The following is a 26,408-nucleotide window of genomic DNA, read 5'->3' as shown; positions in this document are numbered from 1 at the left end:
GCAGTCATGCAAATGATCCTATGTGTGATATAAACTCATGCATTTTTGCTGTGAATAGGACTGCGTGTGGCAGCTTTATCCTGGATTTTTCATATAATTGTCCTTTATTCCCTTTAAATAGAAATGGTTGCCTGAGTTTGGGGGGTGAATTGGTGTGTGTTAAGGGGAGGCTGTTTAAGAACATAAGAAAACCCAAGTTTTTGGCCAACATTTTTGCAAAAGCCATGTGAATAATTCTTTATCTTGTAATTAATGAGAAGTTCCCCTTCGTGCTACAAACATTCTACTGCAGTGTTTCCAACCCCAAAACTGTAGCCTGGTGATAACTGCAGAGAAAGTGACTAGTAATAAAAATGGCACTGGCTAGTTTGGTGCCACTGTCCAGGTTGAGAAGAGCAACCGCATCATTGGTAGAAAGCGAACTTGATTTCTGCTTTGTTGTACAGCAGGTGAAAATATTGCTTGCTCAGGCCCCAGTCTGGTACAGCATGTAACAGCAGAGAAGGGGTGATGGTGGGGGACAGGATTTGAATCCAGAACTTTGACCTGCTGCTCCCTGAGCTCACAGGAGGTGGATGTATCCTAGAAGTGCATGATATTCACAGCTTTCCTGGAGGAGGGGATGACTCTTGCTGCCAAGGCTGCTGGAGGAAGAGAGCACTGGAGCCAAGGCTCTTCTGATGTTGGAAGTGTGCTCTGTCTGACAACAGCGATCCTTGGGGGATGTGGGGAAGGAGCAAGGATTTAATGAAGGCAGGAGATAAAAGCCTTCACCTCTCCCACACTGCAGAAGCCGTGGATCTGTGCAGTATGTTTGGCAGATGTGGTATAGCCCACTGTGAGGGTGAGGAGGCCAGCACTGGAAGATGGGGAGCTGAAATGGTGCTCCAGTCGCAGATAGCAGGGAAGTCCCAGCTGTGCTGGTGGAGTCTCCCATGCTGAGCTCATACCTTTGTCCCCAGGAGGTATGGCAGTGCCTTTACTGACAGGAGTCTCAGGGCTTGTCTTTAGTGAAGATGCTACTTCTGTTGGTGTAGTTAGCTACAGCCTCACGGGAGGTGGATTATGGCAATGAGAGAAGCTCTCCTGTCAGCATCGCACTGTCTACACTGGGAGTTAGGTTGGTATAACTACGTCGCTCGGGGTGTGGATTCTTCACACCCATGAGCAATGTGGCAACACCAATATAAGTCTGTAGTGTAGACCTGGCCTCGGAAGGAATTTCTGGTGTATGTTTGGTGGCAGTCAAAGTGGGAAGGAAGCTGCCACTCTCCTCCCAAAGAGCCAGGCTGCGAGGGTCTCGGGGAGCTGGAACGGAAGCAGTGTGCTCTGGATTACCAATGCCAAGCTAAACTCTTTCTCATCTTCTGTGTTTCAGAGACTTCAACATCCTGAGTAAGGAAAACATTTATGAGAACAACGCTTTGGTAAGTGGGATTTGCAGTTCTGCTTTCTGCTGTTAATCATGGTGTGCTGTGCCCAGGGCAGCCCCAGTTCCCCTGTGGGGTGGGGTGCTCTGCATGGTGCACTGCTCACCATGCCTGGAGCGGATCACAGTTAACCAGTGGTAACTCTGTGAATGGAGCATGTTTATACGACACGCTCAAACCCGCTGGCGTATTCTACGTGCATCTGTTCTGATGCCTCTAGCAATTGTTTTCCATCTTCCCCTGCTATTGTAAAGCAATGAAAGGCCGTTCAGCTTTCTTAACTGGCTGTGCACTGTCACCTCTGTTTAGACAGGGGTCCCCAGACAGGGGCTTTGTCATCTTCTGTGTCTTGTACAGCACGGAGCACTCTGCCAGCTTGCAATGAAAAGCGGGGCAGCTTGCGCAATGGAACAGCCTATGGATTGCTCCATCCTCACTGGCTTATAGACTCATAGACTTTAAGGTCAGAAGGGACCATTATGATCATCTAGTCTGACCTCCTGCACAATGCAGGCCACAGAATCTCATCCACCCACTCCTGTAACAAACCCCTAAGTGACCCCTGCCCCATGCTGCAGAGGAAGGCGAAAAACCTCCAGGGCCTCTGCCAATCTGCCTGTGCCCTTATCATTTTTGAAATGCCTCTTTCTCAGTGAAGGGGATTTCTTTTATGGAGCAAGCAGAGGTGAAAGGCACTTTTGAAAGGCCGTGTGGTGTTCAGTTCTCAGCATTTGAAATGCTCATAGATACTGTTGCAAGGAGTAGAGGAGGCTAGAGAGAGAGCAAGAGAGAGAGGCCTGGTCGATGGTGGAATGGCAGCATGTGTTGCTGCTCCCTGAGTCAGCACGTTTTAAGGATGTGCTCTGTGCCTGGGGCATGTAGGACTTCTCTCTTGTAACCCAGCCAGTGCTCAGGCTTCAAGCAGAGACTAGCCATGCTACTGTGGGGCCTTTGAAGGAGGCGGTGCAGGAGGTGCTCTGCCATGGGGAGTGGGTTGGGGTATGGGAGCAGAGAACTACGGGGATGACTGAGCTCCCCTCTGCCACAGGCTCTTCAATAAAGGTACCGATAGGAGGGCTCCTGTTCCTGGCCTCTCTGGGCGCTCCCCCCACATCCGCCTCGGACAGGCTTTGCGGGTGGTGTGCTCTGTGTAACGAAGGAGCGAGCCCACATTTCGCCGTTGCCCCTGGTGTGTCTATGGGACGGGTGTGGATATGGACTCCCTTGCTGGGGGTCAGAAAGTCCCCCTTGCCCTCTGCCTGCCCGAGCGGGGAGACCACAGAGCCTGGGGGGGGGGGTCGAAGGAGGAGATGCATTAATGTTCTGGCCGTGTGCTGCTTTCAAGAGATCAGAGGGGGACTGGTAGGTAGCTTGAGGCAAGAGAGGGTAAGGGGGTCCCCCCGCTCCTCCCCCTGCAGAGTTAAGTGCTGAGGGAAGATGGGGCAGTTCTAGAGCCTTTGTCCCAGGTGGATTTGCTGCTCCAGCTTGGGAACAGGTCAGGCTGGGGCTGCGGTTTCTCTCCTTCCTCCAGGCAGGGCTAGAGCTCGGCTCACCCACCCACTCCCTGCGCTAGCGCCACAAGCCAAGCGTGGGATGAGCCCTTGAAGAAAGGAATTTTTTCCTGCCTTCCTCCACAAAAGATGTGCTGCGGATACAGCTGCTGTTCACTTCAGGGCTGGCACGGGCCCATGCTCGCTTCACTGCTGCTTGGAGTGAGTCTGGGATGTGAACAAACACGTCTCTTGTTCTCTTCTGAGTCCAAGCGGCTACCTCCTTTTCGGGCGACGCCTGGTCCTGCAGCCAGGACAGCAGAGGTGGTGGTCAGTGGCCCCTCGTAGTGGATAGCTGATCCTACTCCCTGGGAATTGTCCCCTGATGTTCTTGGGCAGGGGACAAGCTGTGTGTGTGTGTGTGTGTGTGTGTGTGAGAGAGAGAGACACACTCAGGATCATGAGGGAGCGTGGCGGCATGGGGCGAAGGTTACCACGGGGCGGAGGAATTAGTAAGGGTGTTTAAATTATGATTTACCAGCAGCATTGTGCCTGTGGTGGGGAGACCTCTCCTTAAAGCTCTGGGCTCACGTGAGGTTGGAAGTCATGTCCGAGTCTTTCAATTCCACCATCTCAGCCCTTCGCGCCCTGGATCTCCCTCCATCAAACCATCACTCTCTGTCTCCACTCCTGTAGGTTCGGCTGTGTCCCGCCGGGTAGGGCAGGTAATGCTCTTGTTTCTGTGAGGGTGCTGTGCAGTACCTTAGCAGGGTTTCCTGGGAACCCGCCGCTGACTTACAGCGGTGCCAGGCTGGCGGAGTCGCTCCTCCCCATTTCGTATTCGCATCAAGCTGCGTTTACAGATGGGACTGGGGCTGAGCAAGGATGCTCTGAAGTTCTGGAGGGCTGTTAGCTTCCTGTGCATGGCTGATGGCTTCCCTTCCGCAGAGCAACGGGGCTGTTTTCTGTCTGTCTTTCTGGGAAATGAACTGCTCAGGCTGCCTCAGCTGGTTTTATTAAAGAAAATGTCTGTCTGCTCACTGGGTCCATATTGTCTCTTCTCTCCCATGTCTTTCTCCATGTCTTGGTCTCTGCCGTCTTCATGTTCTTTATTTTTCAGTCTCTCCTCCCTCCTTCCCCTGCTGCTATAAGATACCCTGACCCTGTGCTAATAGGACACTGAGCGGGTGGGCAGCCCATGCCCCTCTCCGCCACCAGACTGGCTCTCTTTGAGCTTGTGGCTGTCTTGGGACACGTGTGGGACTAACTTCTCCCACAGCTGTTTCCTCTGCTATTGTTCAGATCTTGCTGCTGCCTCGCTGCTCACAGACTTCATTACAAAACTGGAAAAATCTGTTCCAGGCTGGAACTCTCCATACAAGGTCTTGAGGCAAGGAAGAATGTGGCTTTCACTAGATGCCAAAAATTATCTGTTGGGCTGTTTTTGTTACTAGAAGTGAAATATATAAATAAGGGGAAGATGTTTGTTCATTTTCCTTCAGTACTGCTGGGAGGCAGTGCGGCCTAGTGGAGAGAGAGCGTGCACTAGACTGGGACTCAGGAGACCTATTCCAGGCTCTGCCACTGGCCTGGTGGGTGACCTTGGGCAAGTCACTTCACCTCTCTGGGCCTCAGTTTCCCCATCTCTAAAATGATACTTCTCTCCTAAGTAAAGCACTTTGAGATCTACTGGTGAAAAGTGCTATATAAATATTATTATTATTATTAAACCCTCTTTTCCCAGGCAGTTAGTTGGAATAGTGGCAACTCACCTTGGGTTGTGATCTTGTTCGATCTCAGTATTAGGAAGGGAGCAGGCCAAGGAACCAAACAGCCCCCCCACCAGCCCCCGTGCTGCAGGCAGTGACATCACAGCAGAAGGCCCTTCTTACCTCGTAGGCCCCATCTCCAGGAAGTACAGCTGTCTTTGTGTCTCTCTTTGTAACGCTCTGAGCTGATCTAGTTCCAACAAACACTGGTGTGTCCCCACAGCATCTTTTTGTTTCCCGGCATGGCCGTGCAACAGCAGCATTGATGCACCTATCGCACGGCCTGTCTGTATCAGTGTGTCCTGGGACAAGCGAGGCAGTTACCCCAAACAGCCCCAGGAGCGGGACAGTGTGTCTAGAGGACCTGCGCACACAGGTGTGGGGGGGATACCCTCAGGCATGTCCTGCTGCACCAAGACCTGGAGTAATAGGACTGGCCAGACCAGTGACACAGACAGGGCTAGTGGAGTCCAGGCCAAGCAGCGTATTAACTGTATTACTGCCTGGTTACAGGAAGACAACCATGTACCAGGCTGGGCTGCTAGCCAGGGTGACGCTGCCACAGCTACTTGGCTGTAAGCATGTCTTATGTCCACCCAGTTAGAGTTTTGGAAAGACCCAATGAAAAAAGGGCAATTGGCTCGTTAAAAAGTCGTTTCTCTCTCCTAAACGGGGACAGTTGGCTTGTAGGTCAGATCCATTACAGTATTGTGCCAGACAGGAAGGGCTCTTGTAGCGTTAGACTCTGTGTTTAAGGCTTTCATCCTTTGTTTCTGCTGCAGCCCTGTGTCTGGCGCTTTGAAGTGCTGCTGTCTCATTGGGTTGTTGGCATTGTGAAGGGGATGTTCCAACAAAGAGGGTACAGGGGCTCTCTCTGTAAGCCAGGAAGAAGGAGAGATGGAGAAGGTCCTTGGCAAAAGCTCTGTGGGGGAGCCGAGACAGACCGAGTAGCTGCAGGGATATCGCTCTTTTCCTTGGGCCAGTTAAGTCTCAGGTTCAGCATTGGAAGAAGGTCGCTCGGTATTTCTTTACCTTGCTTCTGTCCCCCTAGCACCAGTACACAGGGCAGCACTGAGAGCAATTTTTGCCCCGAGTACCTGGTATGCTAGGCAGCCCCGAAGTAGTTAATCCGAATTAGAAATGCAGGATTTGAGCAGAGGCTTGGGAGCCAGGAAATCTTTGATTATAATTTTTGCCTCTGCTCCCTCTGCAGCCTTGGCCAAGTGGTTTCATTTTTACTGCCGTAGCTGTTGGTCAGATAGGGAACGATGTTCACCTCATGGGGGGGATTGTGAAGCTTAATGTTTGTAAAGCTTTTGGAGCGAGAAGCGGTGTATAAACGCCACGGGCTTGTTGATGTGGCGAGTTAGTGCGTGGCAAGCCAGGGGGTGAATTGACAACACGCCGGCTCGCACTAACTTGCAATGTAGACAAGACCCAAGTATCACTACCTACCAAAACCCCACTAACGGGAGCATTAAGAGTGGGACTGAAACCTGCAAGCCCAGGCCTGTAGGTCCGGACCATAATATCTGGCTCAGCGGGGCCGCAACCCCTTTATCTGTAGAGAGCGAAACAATCCCAAGGGAGAGCCGGGGAAAGCCGGCTGAGTTCCAGTGGAATGAGCTGGGACCAGCCTGTCTGGCTGGATTTTGGGCTGTCAGCCTGAATTTCCCAATCTCGTGGCTGGAAGTCGTGACTGTCAGCATTCCCGTAACAGCTGTATGATGTAGGAGCTGAACCAGTCCAGCTGTTCCCCCGGGGAGCAGGGGCCTGTGTGCTGCGTTGCTTCCTTACCTTAAGTCTTTCTCCTAGTGGATGGCGACGGCTTCGGTCACTGGGCTTGCACAGACCCTTTCCCTTCTGTTCCCGCTGCAGGCATTTCGAGTGGCTGAAGAACAGCTAGGCATTCCTGCCTTGCTGGATGCTGAGGATATGGTGGCGCTGAGGGTGCCAGACAGGCTGAGCATCCTCACCTACGTCTCCCAGTATTATAACTATTTCCATGGACGGTCACCAAGTAAGTAGCCCATCCCCTGGCGTGCCAGGTACCCTGCTCAGGATGGAATCCCACCTGGTCCTCCCACCCAGGCCCGCCAGGCTGCAGTGGGGAAGCCGTCAACCTTTGAGCAAATCAGATACTTGTTACAATCTCCTGTGTGCATGCACCCCGCCGTCCCCAGGCACGCAGGAAACGGGCTTATATTAAACTTGGAGACTGAAATTTAGTGTTGACACTCCTAGGCAGAAAGCTCCTCTGGGAGCTGAGTGTATAGGCTATACCCATGTAAGCACAGTTATACCGGCATAATTGCATCTACACTAGGGTGTTTGCCAATTTAGCATGTCAGTAAAAAATCACACTCCTAGCTGACATAGTTCCACAGTAAAACTTTTAAGCGTAGATTCGGCCCAAGGGCTTCAGAGAATATTTTACTCACATAACTGAATGTATATGAAATACCATCCATCAGGATTTGCATGCACTTTATGATAGATCTGGTTTGTATCTGGCTTTAAATTATTACAAATGAAAGAACACAACAAGCCAAACTCATGGGTTCTCCAAAGGACGTTTTGGAGAGGTGACATTTGGGTCTTGAATGCTGAGGCAGGTGGAGCTCCGGCTGGAGAATGTGGAGCCGGATTATAAAACCAGGCGACATTTTTTTGTTTTGTTTTTCCAAATAGCTGAAAGTTCTCTCGGCCCTTTTCCTCTCCACCCTCCACTTTGTTCTTTGTCTCGGGTTTTTAAATCCGTGTCAAAAAGTGAACAACAACCAGACTCCGGTGGGCTTTGTGCCAGATTGGGGTCTCTCCTCCCACCCCAGAGGAACTCGCCTACCACATCAATAAACACACCACATTTTTGTACCCTCCAGCGTCCTACAAAATGTTTCAGTTGCGCTGAGAACACTGGGGTAAGTGTGTGTGTCCAAACCCACAGGCCTGCGAGGAATGTGCCCTCTGACACGCAGCAGACTCTGAAGTCCAGCGGCAGTGACCTCTTGACTTCTACGTCTTGTTTATTGCATATTCCTCACTGATGCCAGTCGTTCTTTGCAGTCCCGAGACCAGGGAATGGCTGCTAAGGGCTGAGGTTGCACATTGACATTAGAGCAGGACTGAAGTTCCCTTTGCTTGCACTGGGTTCTGGGAGTGGGAAGTTTGAATCTAGACTTTCGCTGTGGCCGTGCTGGTCCCTGCGGTGAAATAGCACTTGGTGTTTGTTTGGATAGCTTGCGGGAGCCTCCTCTGCAGGAGGCCGCTTTCATGCTGCTCCATGAATCGCTCTCCCTCTCTCTTGCCCCGTTCTCTCTCGTGGCATATTTATAGCTCACTCAGAGGTCATTTTTGCAGATGGCTATTCCTTCCCGTGGCTGTTAAAACCAAAATTGCAGCTAGAATAATTCTTTGCTGAGTTCTACATGAAGAACTGTATGGTTCGAAAAGGGGTGGGGGTGTGGAGGGAAAGGAACACACTCGCAGGATGGACCAGATGGCTGAGCAGCCCTATCACTTGGAGTCAGGCTCTGCCATAACCATGCTGGAAAGCTAACTTGGGGAGATCCTTTCCCTGCCCTTCCCGGGGGCTGTCATGCAGTTGTTCCCTGTTCCTCATTGGAGTTCTGGGGGCGTTTGGCTGGTCTCTTTTCCCCTCCCTGCTTATTGCAACCTTAGGGAGTCCTTCCCACCCCCAAACAAGGAAGAGAGGAAATTGCGCTCAGATCTGTCAAAGGCATCCCAAGTCTTTGAGTATTAAATCCTGTTTGTGTCTGCTTAGGGGCTCCCAGGGTGCGTCCCAGTTCTGTTCACACTCTCATGGAAAAGCCTGTTGACTTTACAAGGAAAGCTGGGCTAATGGTTAGGGGCCTACCCTAGGATTTGAGACCCCGGTTCAAGTCTCTGCTCTGCCACAGGCTTCCTATGTGACCATGAGCAGGTTACTCAGCCTCTCTGGGCCTCAGTTCCCCATCTGTACAATGGGGATAACAGCACTGCTCTGTCTCACTGGGGAAATGCATTAAAGATCGTGAGGCACCCAGATATTTTGGTAACGGGAGTTCTATAAGTACCCAAGATAGATATGCTGAAGGCCACTAACTTCCCCAGCCTGGGGGAGAGGAGGGTTTTTTTTTTTTCATTCCCTCCATCAAATTTCCCAAGAGAAATGGCCCTTTAAGAAAGTCCCAGCCTCTTCCAAGAAGGAGAGGATCAGCAGCTACCACTGCCGGACACACCTCCTTCTCCTCTGTTTACTCACTTGTTGCATCTTGCCCCGAATTCGGGTGCAAGCTTGTGGAGAAGCCCAGGTTTCCCTGTGTGTTTGTATAGTACCTAGTGTGGCCTGCTGTGGACCTTCAGACATTACTGTAATACCGATCACTTCCAGGCCTGTGTTTCTGGCTTATGTTCCCTTGTCCTTTCTGCCAGTTGGAGGCCTGTCTGGAATCAAGCGTCCCACTTCGGAATCGAGCGAGGAGCCACCTGGGAAAAAGGCCATTTCGGAACCCATCAAGCCGACCCCTGTACGTTCACCAGCACGTCCACCAACTGCAGCCAAGATAAACCCAGCACGTCCAGGGCAGGATCTGCCAAAGGAAAATCCGCCAGTGACATCGGTAAGGAAACAGGATTCTCTTACTCTGAACCAGCTGGTAGGCATTGGAGACACTCATGACAGTCTGGGAGGCCTCGGCCAGCTGGGGATTGAATCCTGACCCACTGTTTATGATCCACCAACTCCCATTATGGGATTAAACCCAGAGGCCCTACTTACCGCTGATGTGCTCCCCAAGCTGGTGAGAGGGCGTCTGCATGGTTACCAACAAGCTCATGTTCAATCAGATGGCAAAGGGCCTCTCCTTGCTTGTCTAGGGGCTATGCCACCCAACTGATAGAGCCAGGCTCTGTACCTTGAGTTAAATGCTCTCTGTACTGATGACTCTCTCCCCATTCGGGATCAATGCCGGACTTAGTTGACCTGGATTAGCCCAGGGAGCTGTGTGTGCTGCCTGTTGGCAAGAAGGGGGGAGTATAAAATTTCTTAACGCTGATGTGTTTCTGCCCTTAGGGTAATGCTATATGTCCTAATACATGAATCTGTGCCGAGAGTCCGTGGTAGTGACAAATGCTACAGTCTATACAAGAGCAAACTTGGTGGGGATCCTAGAGGCTTGCCAAAATGATGCCAAGCAGTAGAACATGATGGTACAGACTCCAATCATGCTAACACTGCATGCAGCATTGCAACAGGCGTGCTAGAGACACAGCGATTTATTACACTGAAGAGAGAGAGAATCCGCCTCCTCTTCTCTTTTAACAGAAGAAGCAAAACATGCAATAACCAAGTTCCCCAGGGTGCACCCAGTCCTTGGTGTTGCTGGTGAGATAGTCAGCGAGGATCCTGATTAGTCCTGGTCGTGGTGGTGGGTTTGTTAAATGGTGCTAGCACCTCCTAGGAACGTAACTGAGACCACTTACATCGTTCATGTTTGCCACCAAACAGTGTTCGGATGGCAGTGGCTTCTGGCTGCTGTCAATCTGTGCTGGATTTGTTCCAGGGACCTTGTGCTAAAAGACTCCTTGTCCCATTGCCTGGGCCATCCAGTGCCCCCTGTAGGTAATTTTTTTCCAATTTGGTTGCTGCTGTTGAATGTTCCGGTTTAGACAAGACTGCGTGGTATGTTTTTGGCTTCATACTGGGCTGATGGCTGTCGCTGCTGCTGTTGTTTTTGTCTCCCCCCCAGAAAAGGGTCCTGACAGACAGTGGTAATCTTCGTAGCAGCAGCTGTGCCATCTGTGGGAGTCACGTGCACCTGGTTCAGCGACACTTGGTCGATGGGAAGCTGTACCATAGGAACTGCTTCAGGTAGAGTTCCAGGGGAGGGGAGGCAGGGGTGCGTGCCCAGTAGAGGGTCAGCCTGGCTTCTTTCTGGACAGACGAGCGTCAAACAGCTGCTGTGTAGTTCTTCCCTTTGCCCAGCTGCCTGTTAACCTCGGTGACTTGCTGTGTTTCACCTACAGTGAACTTCTGGAGACTAGGATGTCTGCTGCTTGGACAATAAACAGGCTCTTCAGAGCCGGCTTGGTGGGGTATGCCTGACTTGCAGCATCAGGGACCGTACACTGCTCCTTGTTCAGGTGTTACTGGCAGCCTCCTCTTGGGGCCTAGGTTATGACACTGACGTGATAAAACCATCCATGCCTAGGGGAAGCCCTTTGCACTGGCTCACTGTCATCAGCACCTCTCAGACAGGCAGTGATCTGAGTGGGTCACTCTTATTGGTGTTTATGGGTGTGTATTTCAGCGTGGCACCCGGGGGCAGCATGGCACGCACACTGCTCCCTTCGGCAGCAGTCTGGTTTTTACGTGGCACTCCTTGCACTGATGGCCCTTCCCAGGACTGTGTGTCCACGTCTCCCCTGTGTTGGCTGTAATGTTGTCCCTGCAGTTGGCTGCTGAGTTCATCTCGGTGGCACCCAACTCTCTGGAGAACGTTTCCTAATAGTTTGGGTTTTTTTGCGACTGTCCATAGGTGCAAACAGTGTTCCAACACTCTACTGTCTGGGGCTTACAAACCTGGAACCGAACCTGGTACTTACATCTGTACCAGCCACCAACAGCCAACCAGTCTCTGGAATTCTGGACCACGTAGTGTAGAGAACAAACCTACCAGTGCCTCCACGACCTCAGGAGATCCCCAGAAGGTGTTGGTGAAATCAAGTCAGTTAAACAAAGGCACCAATTCCACCTCCGATCCCCCCAGCTCCACCATGCCACCCTGGTCACCTGCTGGCAGCAATTTCAGCTCTGGTCCCAAAAGCCCAAATACTCCATGGTCGTCATCAGCTGGGAATAAATCAGATTGCTGTGAAGGTACTACTTCACCTTCTTGGACAGCATCGGGAGCAAAAACGCAGCAAGCCCGAAAGAAGTTCTTCGAGTCCAGTGCGGGTACTTCAGAGTCTTTGACCGACAAATCACCAGCTACTAAAGATCAAGTCCTTCCTTCTCTTCCCTCTCAAGCAGCTAGTAATACCACCTCTGGCATACGCTTTTATGGGGCAAACTCAGGCAACATTGAGAAAGATAAAGCACGTCAACATCTCACGCAGGCTCTTCCTGGACCAAATGCCACTACAAACAGACCTGGAGGGGTCAGTTCCAGTAGCTCCCCGCTGCCCAGCAGGTAAGAACCTCTGTCTTTCAAGCATCTATTCTTGTGAAGGAGGGGAGGCTGGGAGAAGCAATGGGAGTAGCTAGAGCAGGTCTCTTTCCATTGACTGTGCGAGGCACATAGGAGACAGTCTGTTGTTGGGACCTTCAGAGGATCTTTGGAATGGAGGCCACTAAAGATGACTTTCTCTGTAAAGGCTCACGAGACTCTTCCTGTTTGCTTTGGCAGCTTTTCTCCCACCATCTCCCCCAGGGAGAGTCCTGATTACAAAATACAGGCCAACAAACCAGGCCATGTGAAAAAGACAGAGCATGCTGCATGGAGACCGGTATCTTCACCCAAAAGTCCAGAAAAAAAGTTAGGAGTTTGGGCTGCCACTCAGAATGGAGAGAAGGACCCGGTCACCCTCAGACCTGCTGACACAGGACGTAAGCCTGACTGGAAGGACACCAGAGGTGAGAGTGACTTGTTACGTGGTTCTGGGGGCTAGGTTATGGTGTTACACATGGTGTGAATTTCACCTCATACCAGAAATGTGGCTCTCTGAGATCTAGACAATAAATGGACCACCAAGCCTGGCGCTTTCATCTGTACCAGTCACCAACGCACACGCAACTGTCTGAGCTCTGGGACAGCTAGCACAACATGGATCCATCTGCCCCGGGAGAACAGTAGCTGTGATGTCCCTCCAAGGCAGGCCTGTGGAGAAGCCTCTCTCATTGAGGAGTCGAGTCTTGGGGTTTGAAGTGTCCCAGCTGTCCTTCTACACAGGCTTGTGATTTTGTCAGCTCTCACAAGTTAGTTGGGCACAGGAAACCTCCCAGGAACCCCTGTGATGATTTTGAGATCTAGAAGGTGGCACTCGGTCTTCTGAGTCAATATTGAACCAGCAACTCAGCATGGTGTCTTAAGACCAGTTCTGCTGCAGGTGTCGTCCTCTGGACGAAATATAAAATTGATATCCTGACCCCTTATGATTGTATGTCTCTCTTTGGAAGAGTTACCTGTATTTTGACCCTCATCCTGAGTAATTATATGCCACCTACATATAGTTTCCCCTGAAGTTTCAAGTGGGATACCATATTTTTCACATCCTGCTTTAAGTGGTTGGTGTTGCATTACTGTAGATTGTTAAACTGCTGCTCAGTTAATCTCCTGTGTGGCTGCATTTCTGCATGGATGAAGAGGTTTCTGTAAAGGTTTTGAAGTGCTTTGGGATCCTTTGGGATCAAAGGTGCTATATGCTGTACAGGTTATTTCTCACCTTTCGGGCCTGGGCAGCTGGTGTAAAACGGAGTAGGAACAAGAGCACCAAGTTAATCTCCAACTATGTGGTCTTGTCCTGGGCTCACCTCATCACAGCAGCCAGCTCAGGGTTATAAGATCCACAAGGAGCTTGGAATTCCGTTATTCTCAGTCTGCAAAGGGAGGGATCTGGATTGTAGCAGATCAGCTGGTTGGGTCAACTGTATGTTTCTTTACTTGCTGTTTCTCTTCCCATAGGAGGAGTGAACACCACTGAAGATAAGTCTGAGAACCCAGCAGGCTGGCGATCCAAACTGAAGCCAGCGGCCAACAAGTGAGTGTCCCAGAGCCATCAGTTTTCAGTGGTGAGCGTATGAGGGTGTGTGAACGTCTTAACTCCGCTGAACTCTGACGTTAAACTCTTGTGTATTTAAATCCTTACTGTGACAGAGTGAGGGAATCAGTGGGACGAGCTGCTTGGCTTTTGTTTCTACGGGCAGGGCTGAGGGGAAGGAGATCTCATTCCAACTCACTGCACCTGGAATGGGTGAATCTTTCATCTTACTGCTCTGAGGGATCCGAGCCCTGATTCTGTTGGAAGGTGACAGACAATGCAGTGAGGAGCTTTGCTGAGGACCGAATCTCAGCAGATATACGACTTTATAAGTTGTATCTTTCTCCCTTGCAGAGACTCAAACCAGGGTGGTCCTAAGAAATCGATGGACAGCTCCAAGGTGACGAGCAATATAGCCCTGAGCCCAGCACGGGGGGAGGAGAAGTTGGCTTCATCCATTGCCACGCCAGCAAATAAGGATCCTGGTAAGATGGGTTATTAACCTAGTACGGAGGGAACTTTGCCCACCATTTCTCCAGCCATCCAGGGCAGTGGCATGATGGGTTGGAGACACAGCCAGACTGTGGGATACCAGAAATAACAGGGAAGAATTCAGTCCTGGGTTTTCCCTCCTCCACCCCAGGCTGGGTGGGTCCCAATCTTCACTTGGCAGGACCAGCCTCAACTGAGGAAGAGGAGCCAGTCTTCATGTTATCTCTCTTGCTCCTAGCTGGGTGGGAGGCAAGATTTTGGCTACTATCTAGTTGTATAATTGTATGCGTGGGATGATGAGGCCACTTGGCCACTGTCGTCCTCCCTTCATGGTCCCATGGTTTCTCTGGTGCGTCTTTGCTGTGGGTGGTGGGTTTTAATCTGTTTTCGTGGGAGTTATGCCCTTTACTCTGGAATCATGTTCATGTTGGTCCTAGCGGCCGGGATTGTAATGCCCTGACTATCTGTGGCCATGACGCTAGTGAGAGACGATAGTGCGTAGAGCTGGGGCATGGCAGGATTTTACAGTGAACCCTCTCGTGCTCTGAAGAAGACTCTCTGGGACACTGCTGGGATGTACCCTTCATTCCTCAAGAGACAGGATCCACCCCTTTCTTTTCCCCTGCTGCACTGTTACTTGTTCCTCCCCTTCCCCATCCTGCTGTCCCTGGGATTGAAAAAATGGAGGGATGCATGGAACTGCTCCTTAGAAATGCGTGTGCTGCTAAAAAACCACCCGTGGAGAGAAGACAGCTACCAAAAACACCCGCCTGTCTGTAGGTGAATTGAATGGCAGGCACTGTTCTGTGGCGGGTGGATGAGACTAGCACTCAGAGCTATCGTGACAGTCAGCACAATGGAGTAGGAAAGGGTGCCCCGTTCTGCTGGAACCTCACGCCGTACACTGATAGCTCGCTAGCCATGTCTCCCCCTGCATGTTCCAGGAACGGACGTTAGTCATCCAAATTGGTGTGTGATTGATTAGTTGCCATCTCCGTCCTCACCCTTTGCACATGCCAAGGGATCTGGCTTCTTAGTTGGGGGGCGGGTGTTCAGATGTTGTTGACCCAGGTGTCATGTTGTGTTGAAGTGTGCGCTGGGGTGGGGTAGAAGAAGGAACGCTTGCTGCCAGTGACCCTGTGGGTTTGTCTTGATTGCAATTGAAGACGTGATTGTACCCGCACTAGCTTTCGTCTAGCTAGCACGGCTTCAACGTAGCAGCGCAAACAAGGTGGTACAGGCTTCAGCGCAGGTTGTACAAGCCTGTCCAGAGCTTTTTTACAAAATAAATAAATACATAAAGTGCAAATCACTGTAAGTAGTTGGCAGGGCCTAGGAAATGTCAGATTCTGAATTTTTGGAACGTGGGTCTAACTCCCAGACTGGGTTCTTTCCCTGGCCTTGCCAGGATCAGAGTTCAGTATTGGGGTTGAAGTGAATGAAGGCTGAGGTTTCCAGTGGGTTTTTATGGCTCAACGTTTTTGGGGATGGGAACTGGTGGTGAGATTAGGAGTTGGGGTTTAAATATAATCTCTCACTGTTTTTCAAGCAAGAACCCTACAGTACCAGGTTCAAATACCCGAGTGGGTGTGGCATTTCTGACCTTGCAGTGAGCTACATTTGTCTGGTGATTTTGTCGACGTGCCCGTCAGTGCAGCATCTGAGTCTGGGACATTATTACATCAACCATTATTCCGAAGCAAACACTGGGTGTGCATCGCATAGGAGCCCAGCGCTGACACTGCCTTGTGGGGATCCAGCTACTGGGGAGAAAAGTTCAATTGCAGAACCGTATGCATCATGGAAACTAGATGGAGGGTCATTCAGGGGTCTGTAGCTCTTCAGATTGTGAGGAGTGCATCTGGTTTTGCTGTTGATCTGGGATGGCATTAGAGCTAAGAGCAGAGGAGGGGGTTACCGGTAGGGTTTAGTTGGAGGTTAGAGGTGGGGATTGACGGTGACTGGCTGGGTGAGGGTTGAAGCCTGGTGCATTTCACACCCAGAACTAGGTCTGTGCTTTTTAATGTAGCTCCATCTGCTGCGCTGCCTCAGAAGAAGAAACTGATCCCTGACAAGGATCTTCGCAGTGACTGGCTGAAATGGGGAGAGCCCCTTGTCCCTGCCAAGGAGAAGGAGTCAGGCCAGTCAAAGCGGGTGTCTTCTCCAGGTAAGAGCCCTTCTCAGGAAATCCATTTTCTCTTCTAACCATGCTCTGGGCAGCCTGTCGGTAGCGCTTGCAGGTGAGATACTGATTCCCTGCTGTATCCAGAGATCTCTGCTGTCAAGCCTGCCTCCCTAGCCTTGTCTTCACTAGGAAAAAAAACCGTGTCTCTAATGTGTTCAAATCCTTTAGCATGTGGTAGCTGCTTGAGGGAAACCCTGGCTCAAGGGTTGACCTCGCTAGCTATCATGCATTAAAACTACAACTGCCCTGTCTTCATTAGGATTTTAACATACGTTCGCTAGCACCTGTTTAACATACTGTTCTTGTTCAGTGTAGACAGGCTCACCTGGTTCAGCTTTCATGTCCAGACACACCTTGGTGGCCACTACTCCCACTTTCCAAACCCATTCCTCCCACTTACCTACACGGTGCATTTCCGACGCAGAGGTTAAAGCCAGAAAGGACGATCAGATCATCTAGTCTGACCTCCTGCGCATCACAGGCCACTAAAGCCCTCCCATTGAGCCAGTAACCTGAACTGGCCATGCTGCTTCTCCTGACCTTACAGAGACTCCGATGATGAATTGCTGCCTTTCAATAGCTTACTGACCTGTCTCAGAGGTGGCCTGGCATAGGCCAATCTACAGGCCTCTGCTCCGGCCAGTTTCTGTATTGTCCTTTCAAAAAGGCAGATGGCATTTTCCTGTTCCTCCACCTGCCACACTCCTTTTCCATTGTTCTGAGCTATGAATTAGGGAAGAGGTTTAAACCTCCTTTCTAGAGGCTAGATTAAGAGTCCCTTTAGAGCTTCCAAATCGCTCAGTGCAGAGAGAGCTGACTGGTCTCAGATGCTAACTTTATTACCCCTTCATTAACCTTGTCTGTCTATCCCAGTATTCTGCGGTTGATACTAGATAATACTAGCTCCTTCATTGTAGGTAATGTTTTCTCTAATGATTAGAACACAGGGCTACGAGTCAGAATTCCTGGGTTCTGTTTCCAGCGTTGCTACTAACTCTCTGTGGGCAGTCATTTAACTTTCCTCTGCCTCAGTCTCCCTGTCTGTAACACGGACATAAACCTTGCATCACAGCCAGATTGTGACCCTGAATGAATGTGCTTTGGGATTCTGGGATGCAAGTTTTGCCTCAAGCGTGTACAGTACTATTAGCTAGCTGAGCTAACCGGATGCTGTGTCTTCCTGCGACCTGCTGCAATGCACTGGCTCCTCTGGCTCCAAGCACCTTGTGCCGCCTGTAGGCAGAGGTGATTTTGTGGGGCTCTCCATCCTAATGGGAGGCACTGCAGAGGCTACACAAAGAGGGCTGCTTGGGAGATGGTTTTCTTGCTAAGCTAGGTCACCTCATTTGTAGAGCACCACTGTGAGGCTGCCCAGGGCAGGACATTCCCCACAGGAGGAACCCTCATTAAGGGTTGAGGGCCAGCAGTGCATGGGAAGACTGCCTGATGCGAGGCCGTGTCCGAATGCTGCTCCAGGGTGAGCAGTGGTGCAGAGACAGCAGAGGGTCAGTTATCGTCTCCTTCCACCCTGACTCCGGAGAAGCAGTAGAACCAGGAAACCCACGATGCTGAGGGTCGGGCTGGGCTGAGAGCTGCCCTCGAGCATCTCCCTAGCTTGTGGTCTCGGGCCTGTGTGTCTGAGGCTCCAGTAATGGGCTCTGTGGCTGCTCTTGGGGGCCCCCCTCGGCTATTTAATTGTGTCTCTTCCGTCAGTCTCCTTGTGCATTCGCCAATCTCGCACTCCTCCCCCGCTCGTGGGCATGGTGGTTTTATAGGTCACTCTGTCTTTCCACCCGCTTCTGCATGCGCTGTCTGGTTAGGTATTTAGATGTCCCCCAGCACCATGGTGTGTGCGGGCGGAGACGGCAACTAATCAATCACAAACAAGTTAGGATGACTAATGCCCTTTCCTGGAACATGCAGGGGGAGACATGGCTAGCGAGCTATCAGCGTAGGGCATGAGCTCCCAGCAGAACGGGGCATCCTTTCCTACTCCGTTGTGCTGACTGTGACGATAGCTCGGAGAGCCAGTCTCACCCACCAGCCACGGAACGGTCCCTGCCATTCAATTCCCTACAGATGGGCGGGTGTTTTGGTAGCCGTCTTCTCTCCACGGGTGTTTTTTTTTTTAGCAGCACACGCATTTCTAAGGAGCAGGGGGTTGGACTAGGTGACCTCCTGAGGTCCCTTCCAACCCTGATATTCTGTGCCTCCTGGTCTCATGTGTTCCATGCAAACCCCCTCCCCTCCATCCCCATTGGGGAGGAGTGTCAGAGCCAGGTCTATAGACTTGGGCTTGTGCTACAAATAGCTGTGTAGACGTTCAGGCTCTGAAGCCCAGGGAGGAGAGTGGTTGGGAGGGGGCGGGGGGAGGGAGAGGGCTCGAGCCTGTAGATCCAGGCTTTGAGACTTGCTGCTGCGGGTGTCTTGCTGTGTAAACACGCCCAGATGACTTGTCCGAGGTCATGCAACGAATGGAACCCAGGTCTCCTGACGACCAGATTAATGCCCTAACCACTGGGCCATCTGTCCCATCCTGGTCTCTGCTGCATCCTCCTTGTGTGTGCACTGGTCTGAGCTTGGCTTTCTTTGTTAAACGCCAGTAAGATGGTTACAGTGGCACTTGCGTGGCAGAGATCCCCCCGTGGCAAGAGTCCAATATTTCTGACCAGCCCTTTGTTAATTCTTTGTCCCTATAAATATTCTGGGGGCTCCAAGGCTGAGGGAAAATTTGTTTTGGTTTTGCTTAGAACTGAACTTGGCACTCATTCCAGGACAGCGCTTTTCTAAAGTCCCGGGCCAGGGTTGTCCTGGGCCCCTTCAGAACCACGTCAGGTTTAGCTCCAGATGACTGGGGATGACCCCAGTAGGGGATGGACAATAGCAAGAAGCGGCTTGTTGCACTGTCCTGGCTGAAGTGTGTGTGTCGTCATTGCCCTCTGTTGGATGGAATTGGTAGCAGAGTTAATATCTTTTATTGAACAGACACAAGTGAGTCCAATAAAAGGTATTATCTCACCCACCTTGCCCCTCTCTCTCTATCTAATCACCTAGTGGCTCCTCTACAGAAATGATATCGTGTGTGTGTGTTTTTTTTTAATTTCTAGTTAAACCGCCAACTCCAAAAATCTTCCAGAGCCTTGTGAGCGATGAAGTGGCATCCCTGACCAAGGTATGGTTTGAGTGGCAAAACAAGGTTATCACAATGATCCTTTCCCAGAGACCACCCTTATGGTTCTTTTCAGTCTGGGGCACCCTCCTCCTCACTGCTGATCTTATGGCTGAGATCTTCTCGCACCGGCTGGGTTACAGATGAGGGGAAGGGGTTGCACCACGACTGGTAGATGCTGCCGCTGGTGATGGCTGTGCCATGCTGATCTATGTGACTTCCTAGCGGGGCCCATTGTGTTGTGAATTACCAGCTCCACATCTTCTCTAACGTTGGTGCCTCCAGGATGTGGCCCCAGGGGGAGATGGTCCAGTCCAGCCTGTCTCTTTTTGTTGTTTCCCAGCTCCACCCAGGCTAATGGGTGGCATGCGGGAAGCAGGTAGTATTCATTTCTAGCCTCCTGTGACTTTGTCCCTCAGCTCCAAGAAGACTACATCCCTGAGGAAGAAATCCAGGAGAAGGTGCGAGAGATCGAAAAGCAGCTGGATGAGCTGGAGCTCAAGGGAGTTGATATGGAGAAACATCTGCGTGACTGTGAGGAAGGTAAGGGAGGCCACAGGGACCATCTCAACTAGAGTTGGGAGGGATGAGTCTAGAATCCCATGGTCAGTGTCCCGTCCACAGACGCATTTGGGCTGGTGACTTTGATCCTAGGAGCTCACACAGTGTGTAGGACCCTTGAGATGGCTTAGATGTGAGGCCAGATAAAATCCTGGGCTGAAGAACTTCCAAATGGCTTTATCCATTTCCTGACACACTGTTCCAGGAACTCGCTGCTCTATTGCCAAGTGATCAAGGGTCAGCGAAGTTCAGGAACTGAAAGGCTGCTCCTGACCTGTTTTAGTGAATCCAGACTGGACTGTCTGTCATGGACTTTGCTCAGGACTGTCCCTGTTGTCCGAATACTTGATAAGCTTATTCAGGTTGGTACAGAGGAGCAAATTGCATGGGCAGCCTATGAGGAGAGTCCTTGGCCAGTTTACCTGCATCTGCCCGTGATGCTCAATGTCCATAGCCTGAGTAACAGGAGCAATCTGTGATGGGAACAATACATAGCCAACTATCTGAGGCTACTTTTGACGAGTGTAGGAGCTGTCCTGTGTGGACAGTCACTGATGGCTCTTGTAGTCAGTGCATTGTGAGTGGACGTATTGTTCGTCTTGTCTGCAGATGATTCAGAGGATGCTCTCATGGTGGATTGGTTCAAACTGATCCACGAGAAACAGCTGCTGTTGAGACTGGAGTCAGAGCTGATGTACAAGTGAGTACAGCCAGAAAGCCGGGCAGTCTGCCCTGCCCGTAGACAGTGAGCTGACCCTTGCCGGGGGCTGGAGAATGGGAATCAGATTTACTGGGCGAGGGGGAGGGATGAGGAAAGCTTGAAGGAATCTCTGGTATATCTGCTAGCTGATGGGACATCGCTACAGCAGAAGCAATCAGTACCGTGGCTTGCTCACAGGTGGGGAAGGTTGATGGCCCCCTCTAGCCCCATGTCTGGGTGACGTGGGGCAGCTCAGGAGCCCCCTCGCCCTGGCTGGTTCCTCTCCTGAGTTCTGCCAGGTAGCTTGGAGAGCAGCCTCCCGCTCCCAGCTCCAAAGCTACGTGAGTGTCCTGCTTCGGGGTGAGGCGGGAGAATCACCTATTGCCTCTCTGGGGTCTCTTAGATCGAAACAGCAGAAGCTGGAGGAGAAGCAGTGGAATATCGAGAGCGAGCTGCGGCGCCTAATGAGCAAACCAGGTAAGCAAGGTTGCCATCCCCCACGTGAGCAGCCCTGTCTCTGCATCTTGCTGGGATTCCACTCTGCAGAAGGCTGTCATGTCCCCCGTCCTCCCTCCACCTAACCCAGCCTGAGGGGGAGAGCAGTGCCTCTGGGGGAAGGGACTAAGCGGGTTGTGAGGAACCTATTGCTTTTGTAGGTAGGCCTTTGTCTTGCTTGTAGCACAGAGGCAGGGTGTCTGGGACGACAACCATGCGAGTAACGTAGCGCTCGCTGCATGGGCAGAGCCAGAGTAGCGTTGCTGTGACCGATTCCCCTTGTGTTGCACAGAGGAGCAGAAGACCTACATGGAGAAGAAGCGGGAGAAGGAGCTGCTGGACTCGTACGTGAACACCGTCAATGACCGAAATGATATCGTGGAATGCTTGGACGAGGACAGACTCAGGTACGGGACCCCGGGGCGGGGCGGGGAGGGGAAGGCGAGACAGAGGCTGCTTGTATCCCACTGCTCCTCGTTCCCTGGCAAATAGGATCGGAAGGTTAGAAAGTGTCAGGTTTGAGGGTGCGTGGTTCCCCTCCGCCGTGTCCCTTTCTGGTGTGGCGCAGGAGGGGGAAGGCATGGGGCAGTGAACAGAACGGATGCCGGAAGCCGTTGATAGCGAGGGATGGGAGCAGTAGAGCCGGGGAAGGATTAGGCGGGGAAGGGATAGGGAGCTGAGCTGTTGGGAAGCCTGTCCGGGGCATGAGCCTGGGAATCCTCCATTTACTACAGTGAGCAAAGAGCATGGCCCACGCTATAAAGTTTAGCTTGAGAGCTGGGGAGGGACACGGCGGGGTGGGTTTGAGGTTTTGATTTGTGCCCATCTCTACGGAGAGAAGCCCCCACGTCTCACTTGGCAACGCTCCCCAGGAGCCCTCGGTGGAGCCAGACCCTGTAACTCTCACTCAGGTGTCTCGCGTTGATCTGGGGGGTTAAGGGGGTTCAAACACCCTGGCCTCGGCCCCCAACCGTCAGCGGCTGGGGGCAGAGGGGGCTTTCTCTGGAACTCTAGATGGATGTTTTCTCTGGATGTTTTTGCTCTGGCAAGTCCAGAGTGGTTTTGGGCAGCGCTGCGGTGGAGTTGGAAGAAAACCGAGTGTTCTGGGGAAGGGGCTGTTCTGGGGGAGGAAGAGCATCTCCCTTGAGCTTTCTGAGCTCCCCTCTAGTGGGTGCCTGATGGAGGCTGGGTTGTGGGCAGACGCTGGAGCTGACAGGAGCCCTGCTCTGCGCAGAGGAGCTGCGTTGTGTAGACCCTACCACCTCCCCACTCCCCTGTGGCTGGTGGTTGGCTGTGAAGCACTGGCATGCTGCATGGCCCACTGCCTGGAGCGCACCCCTCTCCTGCACAGGGGAAGGGCTGAGAGGTTAATCTGGTGCTTGGCTTGCTGGCTTTAATATTTCTGTGTACGCTCCTCTGCGGCCACATCTCCTACTGCCCAAGTGCTGGGCTCCACATGCAGACTGGAGGCCCTGTCTGCTCTCCGCCCTTCCCTGGCTTGGCCAAGGGGCCCTCCAGCATGTGTTACCGGCTTCCTCTGCCACCCAGAGCTCATGGACACGCTGGGATCTGGGCAATTACAGAACTGCCCGTTTCTGTCTGCTCACTGCTGCCTACAAGGGTGTCACCCCCTGTCAGGCTGGGTGGCAGTATGGAACATACCCTTGGGGGCATGCGAGGGCGCTCATCTGGGGGTGTCACCCCTGGCCTACAGTGGCAGGGCAGAGCAGCGGAGCAGCCCTCGGTGGCTTGCTGTGGAGTTTTCCCTGTCCTGCTGGGAGCGCAGGGTGCTGGCTCACTGCGTTCCTGGTGCCTGTCTCTTAACACAGTCCTTTTCCTTCCCAGGGAGCTAGAGGAGGATCAGATGCTGGCAGACATGCTCCGGAAGCTGGGTAAGGGCTCTCTCTCTTGTAACCGACCAGCTCTCTGCTGCGGTAAGGACCGGGAACTCATGCTCTGTGCTCTCTCTTCTCCCACAGATGCGTCTCCTGAGAGCCAGGAGCCCAACAAGAGGAAAAGCAAGTTCCGCTGGTCCAAAATATGGAAGCAGAAAAGCAAGAAGAAAGCGCAGCAGTGAAGTTCTCTGCACGGCAGCGTGGAGGGCCATGGAATCCAGGAGATGGTCCCTCCCCCGCGCTGCGTCTCTGGAGTCAGACGGTGCTCCTCTGCCCTGAGAAAGGGGGACTCAGGGCATGAGGACTGCTGGGGCAGTGGGATTCCCCTCTCCTCCCAGAAGGAGCTTAACGTGTTAACCCACCCAGCTGAGTGAGAGCTGCCGCCTCTGCCAGGAGACTGCGCTGTGCCTTGCACTACGCCAGCACTGGCCTGTCTGTCACTCCGCTGAGCAGAGCTGATTTGCTCCCTGGCTGCTAGCTCGCTAGCTCTCTGGTCACACCAGTTCTGATGCCCCCTGATCACATCCTGCCACCAGACGGGCTGCACGCCTGGCCAGGATGGGTACCTGAAGGGGGAGCTGTTCCTCAGCCTCCTTTCCCGCACACGTTTGCTCCACGAACATTGGGAAGCTCTACGAGTGTGTCTACATTGCAATAAAACACCTGCCGTTGGCTCGCGTCAGCTGACGCGGGCTCATGGGCTATGTTCAGGCTCGGGCTGGAGCCGAGGCTCTGAGACCCCGTGACGGGGGAGGGTCCAAGAGCCCAGGCTCCAGCCTGAGCAATTTTATAGCCCCCACAATCCCGAGTTAGCTGCCACGGGCCAGCTGGGGATGTCCTATTGCAGGGCAGACCTGCCCTGCAAAGTCAGGAGTCGCCGTGGGCCACCAGGGACAGAGGACCTCTCAGCATCGGGAGCTGCAGGCCCCAGCGTGAACAGACTAGGAAGGGAGGGTGGGCACAGAGCTGGGGACCTGGCTCGCATGGGGAGATGGTTAGGGATGGGAAGGACCTCGCTGGGCTTTGAGGAGAGAGGCTGCGGCAGGGACAGTCAGCAGCACTTCCGCTTTCCAAACTGCAGGGTGCTTGTCTGGGCCAGGCATCTCCATGACATGACACTCCCTGCCCCTCTCTGCAGGACTGCGCTTGCTCTCCTGGAGACGGGGCTGGAAAGTGGAGCTCTCGCTGCCTGTGGCCCGTCACTCTGAAGGTGGCAGCAGAACCTCTTACAATGAGCTGGTAACTCGGGAGCCCAAGTGGACGATGGGGATGAACCACCAACCCTTCCCCCAACCACATTCTCTTAGTGGGGTAAACAGTCGTCTGCTGAGGCTCCTTTAATGGTGAGCCAGCTGCCCCGGGGTCCGAATCTGATGCATTCAGCCTGGCATGGGGAAGTTCTTTGCTGGGCTGAAGGAGTCGCAAGTCGAGGTCTCTCTCATCACCACTCCTCCCTGCACATACAGAAAAGGACTGTAGCGATGTGTCTGATCTGACGTGCGTACACACGGCCTACAGCTCTGTCACTCGGCGCTGGGCACCGCAGATGAAGACTGGGAGGAGGGGTTCCAAATCTTTCTCTGATCCCCTTGCAAGCTGTGGAATCTCCCTGCATTTATTCCCTTACTCCAACACAGTGGATCTCCTTAGGATCTCGCTGGATGCTCTGCTCCTGCATGAGAGAGACTTTCTCATTGGAAGGTGGTCACTGCCTCACTCTCAGGATGGAAGTCTGCAGCCTGATACCTGTGCCTAGAAGTATGTTGGTGTAACGTTCTCCTTCTCCGCCAGGTGGCAGTATGGTCCTCTGCCCAAGCTGCTTTGCCCAGGGCAGCGAACAGCTGATTTGCTCAGGAAGTACTAATGCTTTTTCTGTACAGTATGTACAGTGTGTGCTGGGTCTGTATAGTCCGCGTCGGCATTTGGGGATTCACTTTATATTTGCATACATTTCTATTCAATAAATAATAAAATTGTAGAGGAAAACCTGGAGCCCTGTGATATGAATGTGGTGGAGCTGCTGGACATGGCACTGCATCCTTATCGGCAAGGACTGGACAGCCTGTGACGATTGAACCTGCCCCTCCTGCCAGGATGGGGGTATGGTGTGCTGGCGGGGGATTGAGAAGGGAACGCTAGCCCTTGCCTCTGCCTGTTATGTGCAGAGAGGGTTCCCTCCCCCTAGCACCTTTCACAGGCACCAGGGTAACTTTAAACAGGAGGGAGGGGGTGGAGAAGAGCTTTTTTGATGTGTGGGCTGCATTGTCTGAAGCGATTGTCTGAAATTCACACTGATCTTAGAAACAAGTGAGTGCGCAGGCATTGCCTGAGACACTTGCTCTTCAGGAATCAGCCAGTCCACTTAGCGAATCTGTACATCGCCCAACACAGCCTATGTAACTCACTCCTCTCGTCAGGGCTGGAGTGTGTTTTGCTGCTCTTTAATAAATGGGGTGAGCACATCTCTGTAGCCTTCATTCCTCGCCATCTCCCTCTTCTCCACCCCCAGACTGAAAGCTACACCTGCTCTCTTGCTGCTTCTCCCATTAACCCCAAACCCAAGCTCTGGGAAATCAGAACGTAGCTGGCACTTTGGCTGGTGGAGCATGAGGCAAAATTGGATCCAACTTGTTTGACCAGAGATGTATTATATCTGTTGTAACCACAGTAGCCAAATGATGGTTACATCAAACGAAGCAGATCTGGTAAGTGCAACCCTGTAGGTCCATTTCTAGCCATGTTTCTTGCCCTGGAGCCTGTGCTCCCATAGAAGTGGAGCTAAAATGAATCTGCTGGGTCAGCTAACCACAGGGGCTTGAAGGGTTAATCTAGAAAAGTGCTGTAATTCTCTTTCCTGGAGAATGAAAGTTGCTTGTGTGAATACTCATTAAAGACTAGGCTGGAAGGCTGGTCCTTGGGGTAGGAGACTGCTCTAGGAGCACAGTAAGGCACAAGAATTCCAACAGCCCGCCCACAGCTGTGACTTTTGTCCCACTATCCAGATCCTACAATCCACATTTCAGACGCTAGCTCTGACCCTGCAAAGAACTAGGCATGTACTTTACAGGGTTGAGTAGTGCCAGTGCTTAATAGTTCCCAATAGGCTCACAGCGCATACAATTAAGTGTCTGCCTAAGTCTTTGTAGGGTTGAAGCCTGTGCAAGCCACAGAAAGGAGAGTTAGAGAGAAGGTGGGAGAGGTAAGATATTTTATTGGACTGGAGGATAGAAATACCCCAGCTGCTGGCATGGGCTCACCTGCTCAACTCCTACTGACCTATAGCTCGTGGTCAGCGTTTGCCTTCTGCAAATAATCAATTAAAGACAAAAATCCTCGGTGCCGCTACAGCCCTGGAAAAGTTTAACCCCAGAAGGGGGCCTGCCTGTGGCACTATTATAAGAACCCCAAGCCCTTGCCTCTCCTGGGAAGGGGAGAGGGCACATGCAGAATCCCTTCAAAGTC

At 52.2% G+C, this 26,408-nt stretch overlaps 1 protein-coding gene across 3 annotated transcripts in view; it reads left to right on the top strand.

Annotated features, from left to right (window-relative positions):
• Window positions 1-25,408, top strand: part of MICALL2 (MICAL like 2) — a 35,936-nt gene extending 10,528 nt beyond the window's left edge. Inside the window, exons 2-18 of one of the 3 annotated variants that reach the window (XM_039492727.1) lie at window positions 1,379-1,427; window positions 6,568-6,709; window positions 9,124-9,311; window positions 10,440-10,561; window positions 10,717-10,785; window positions 11,229-11,882; window positions 12,099-12,325; window positions 13,374-13,449; window positions 13,804-13,934; window positions 15,971-16,108; window positions 19,234-19,298; window positions 19,715-19,838; window positions 20,466-20,556; window positions 20,960-21,033; window positions 21,344-21,458; window positions 22,897-22,943; window positions 23,031-25,408. In XM_039492727.1, the coding sequence (XP_039348661.1) occupies window positions 1,379-1,427; window positions 6,568-6,709; window positions 9,124-9,311; window positions 10,440-10,561; window positions 10,717-10,785; window positions 11,229-11,882; window positions 12,099-12,325; window positions 13,374-13,449; window positions 13,804-13,934; window positions 15,971-16,108; window positions 19,234-19,298; window positions 19,715-19,838; window positions 20,466-20,556; window positions 20,960-21,033; window positions 21,344-21,458; window positions 22,897-22,943; window positions 23,031-23,128 (2,410 nt within the window). In that variant the 3' untranslated portion in view covers window positions 23,129-25,408. The remainder of the gene's footprint in view (window positions 1-1,378; window positions 1,428-6,567; window positions 6,710-9,123; window positions 9,312-10,439; window positions 10,562-10,716; window positions 10,786-11,228; window positions 11,883-12,098; window positions 12,326-13,373; window positions 13,450-13,803; window positions 13,935-15,970; window positions 16,109-19,233; window positions 19,299-19,714; window positions 19,839-20,465; window positions 20,557-20,959; window positions 21,034-21,343; window positions 21,459-22,896; window positions 22,944-23,030) is intronic. The other 2 variants (XM_039492729.1, XM_039492728.1) reach the window with 2 other exon arrangements.
• The last annotated feature ends 1,000 nt before the right edge of the window (window positions 25,409-26,408 follow it).

Source organism: Mauremys reevesii, linkage group 10 (genome assembly GCF_016161935.1).
Source record: "Mauremys reevesii isolate NIE-2019 linkage group 10, ASM1616193v1, whole genome shotgun sequence".
Classification (NCBI taxonomy): Eukaryota; Metazoa; Chordata; order Testudines; family Geoemydidae; genus Mauremys; species Mauremys reevesii.
Note: the sequence above shows the minus strand (reverse complement) of the source record. Positions and strands in the feature narration are given on the sequence as shown.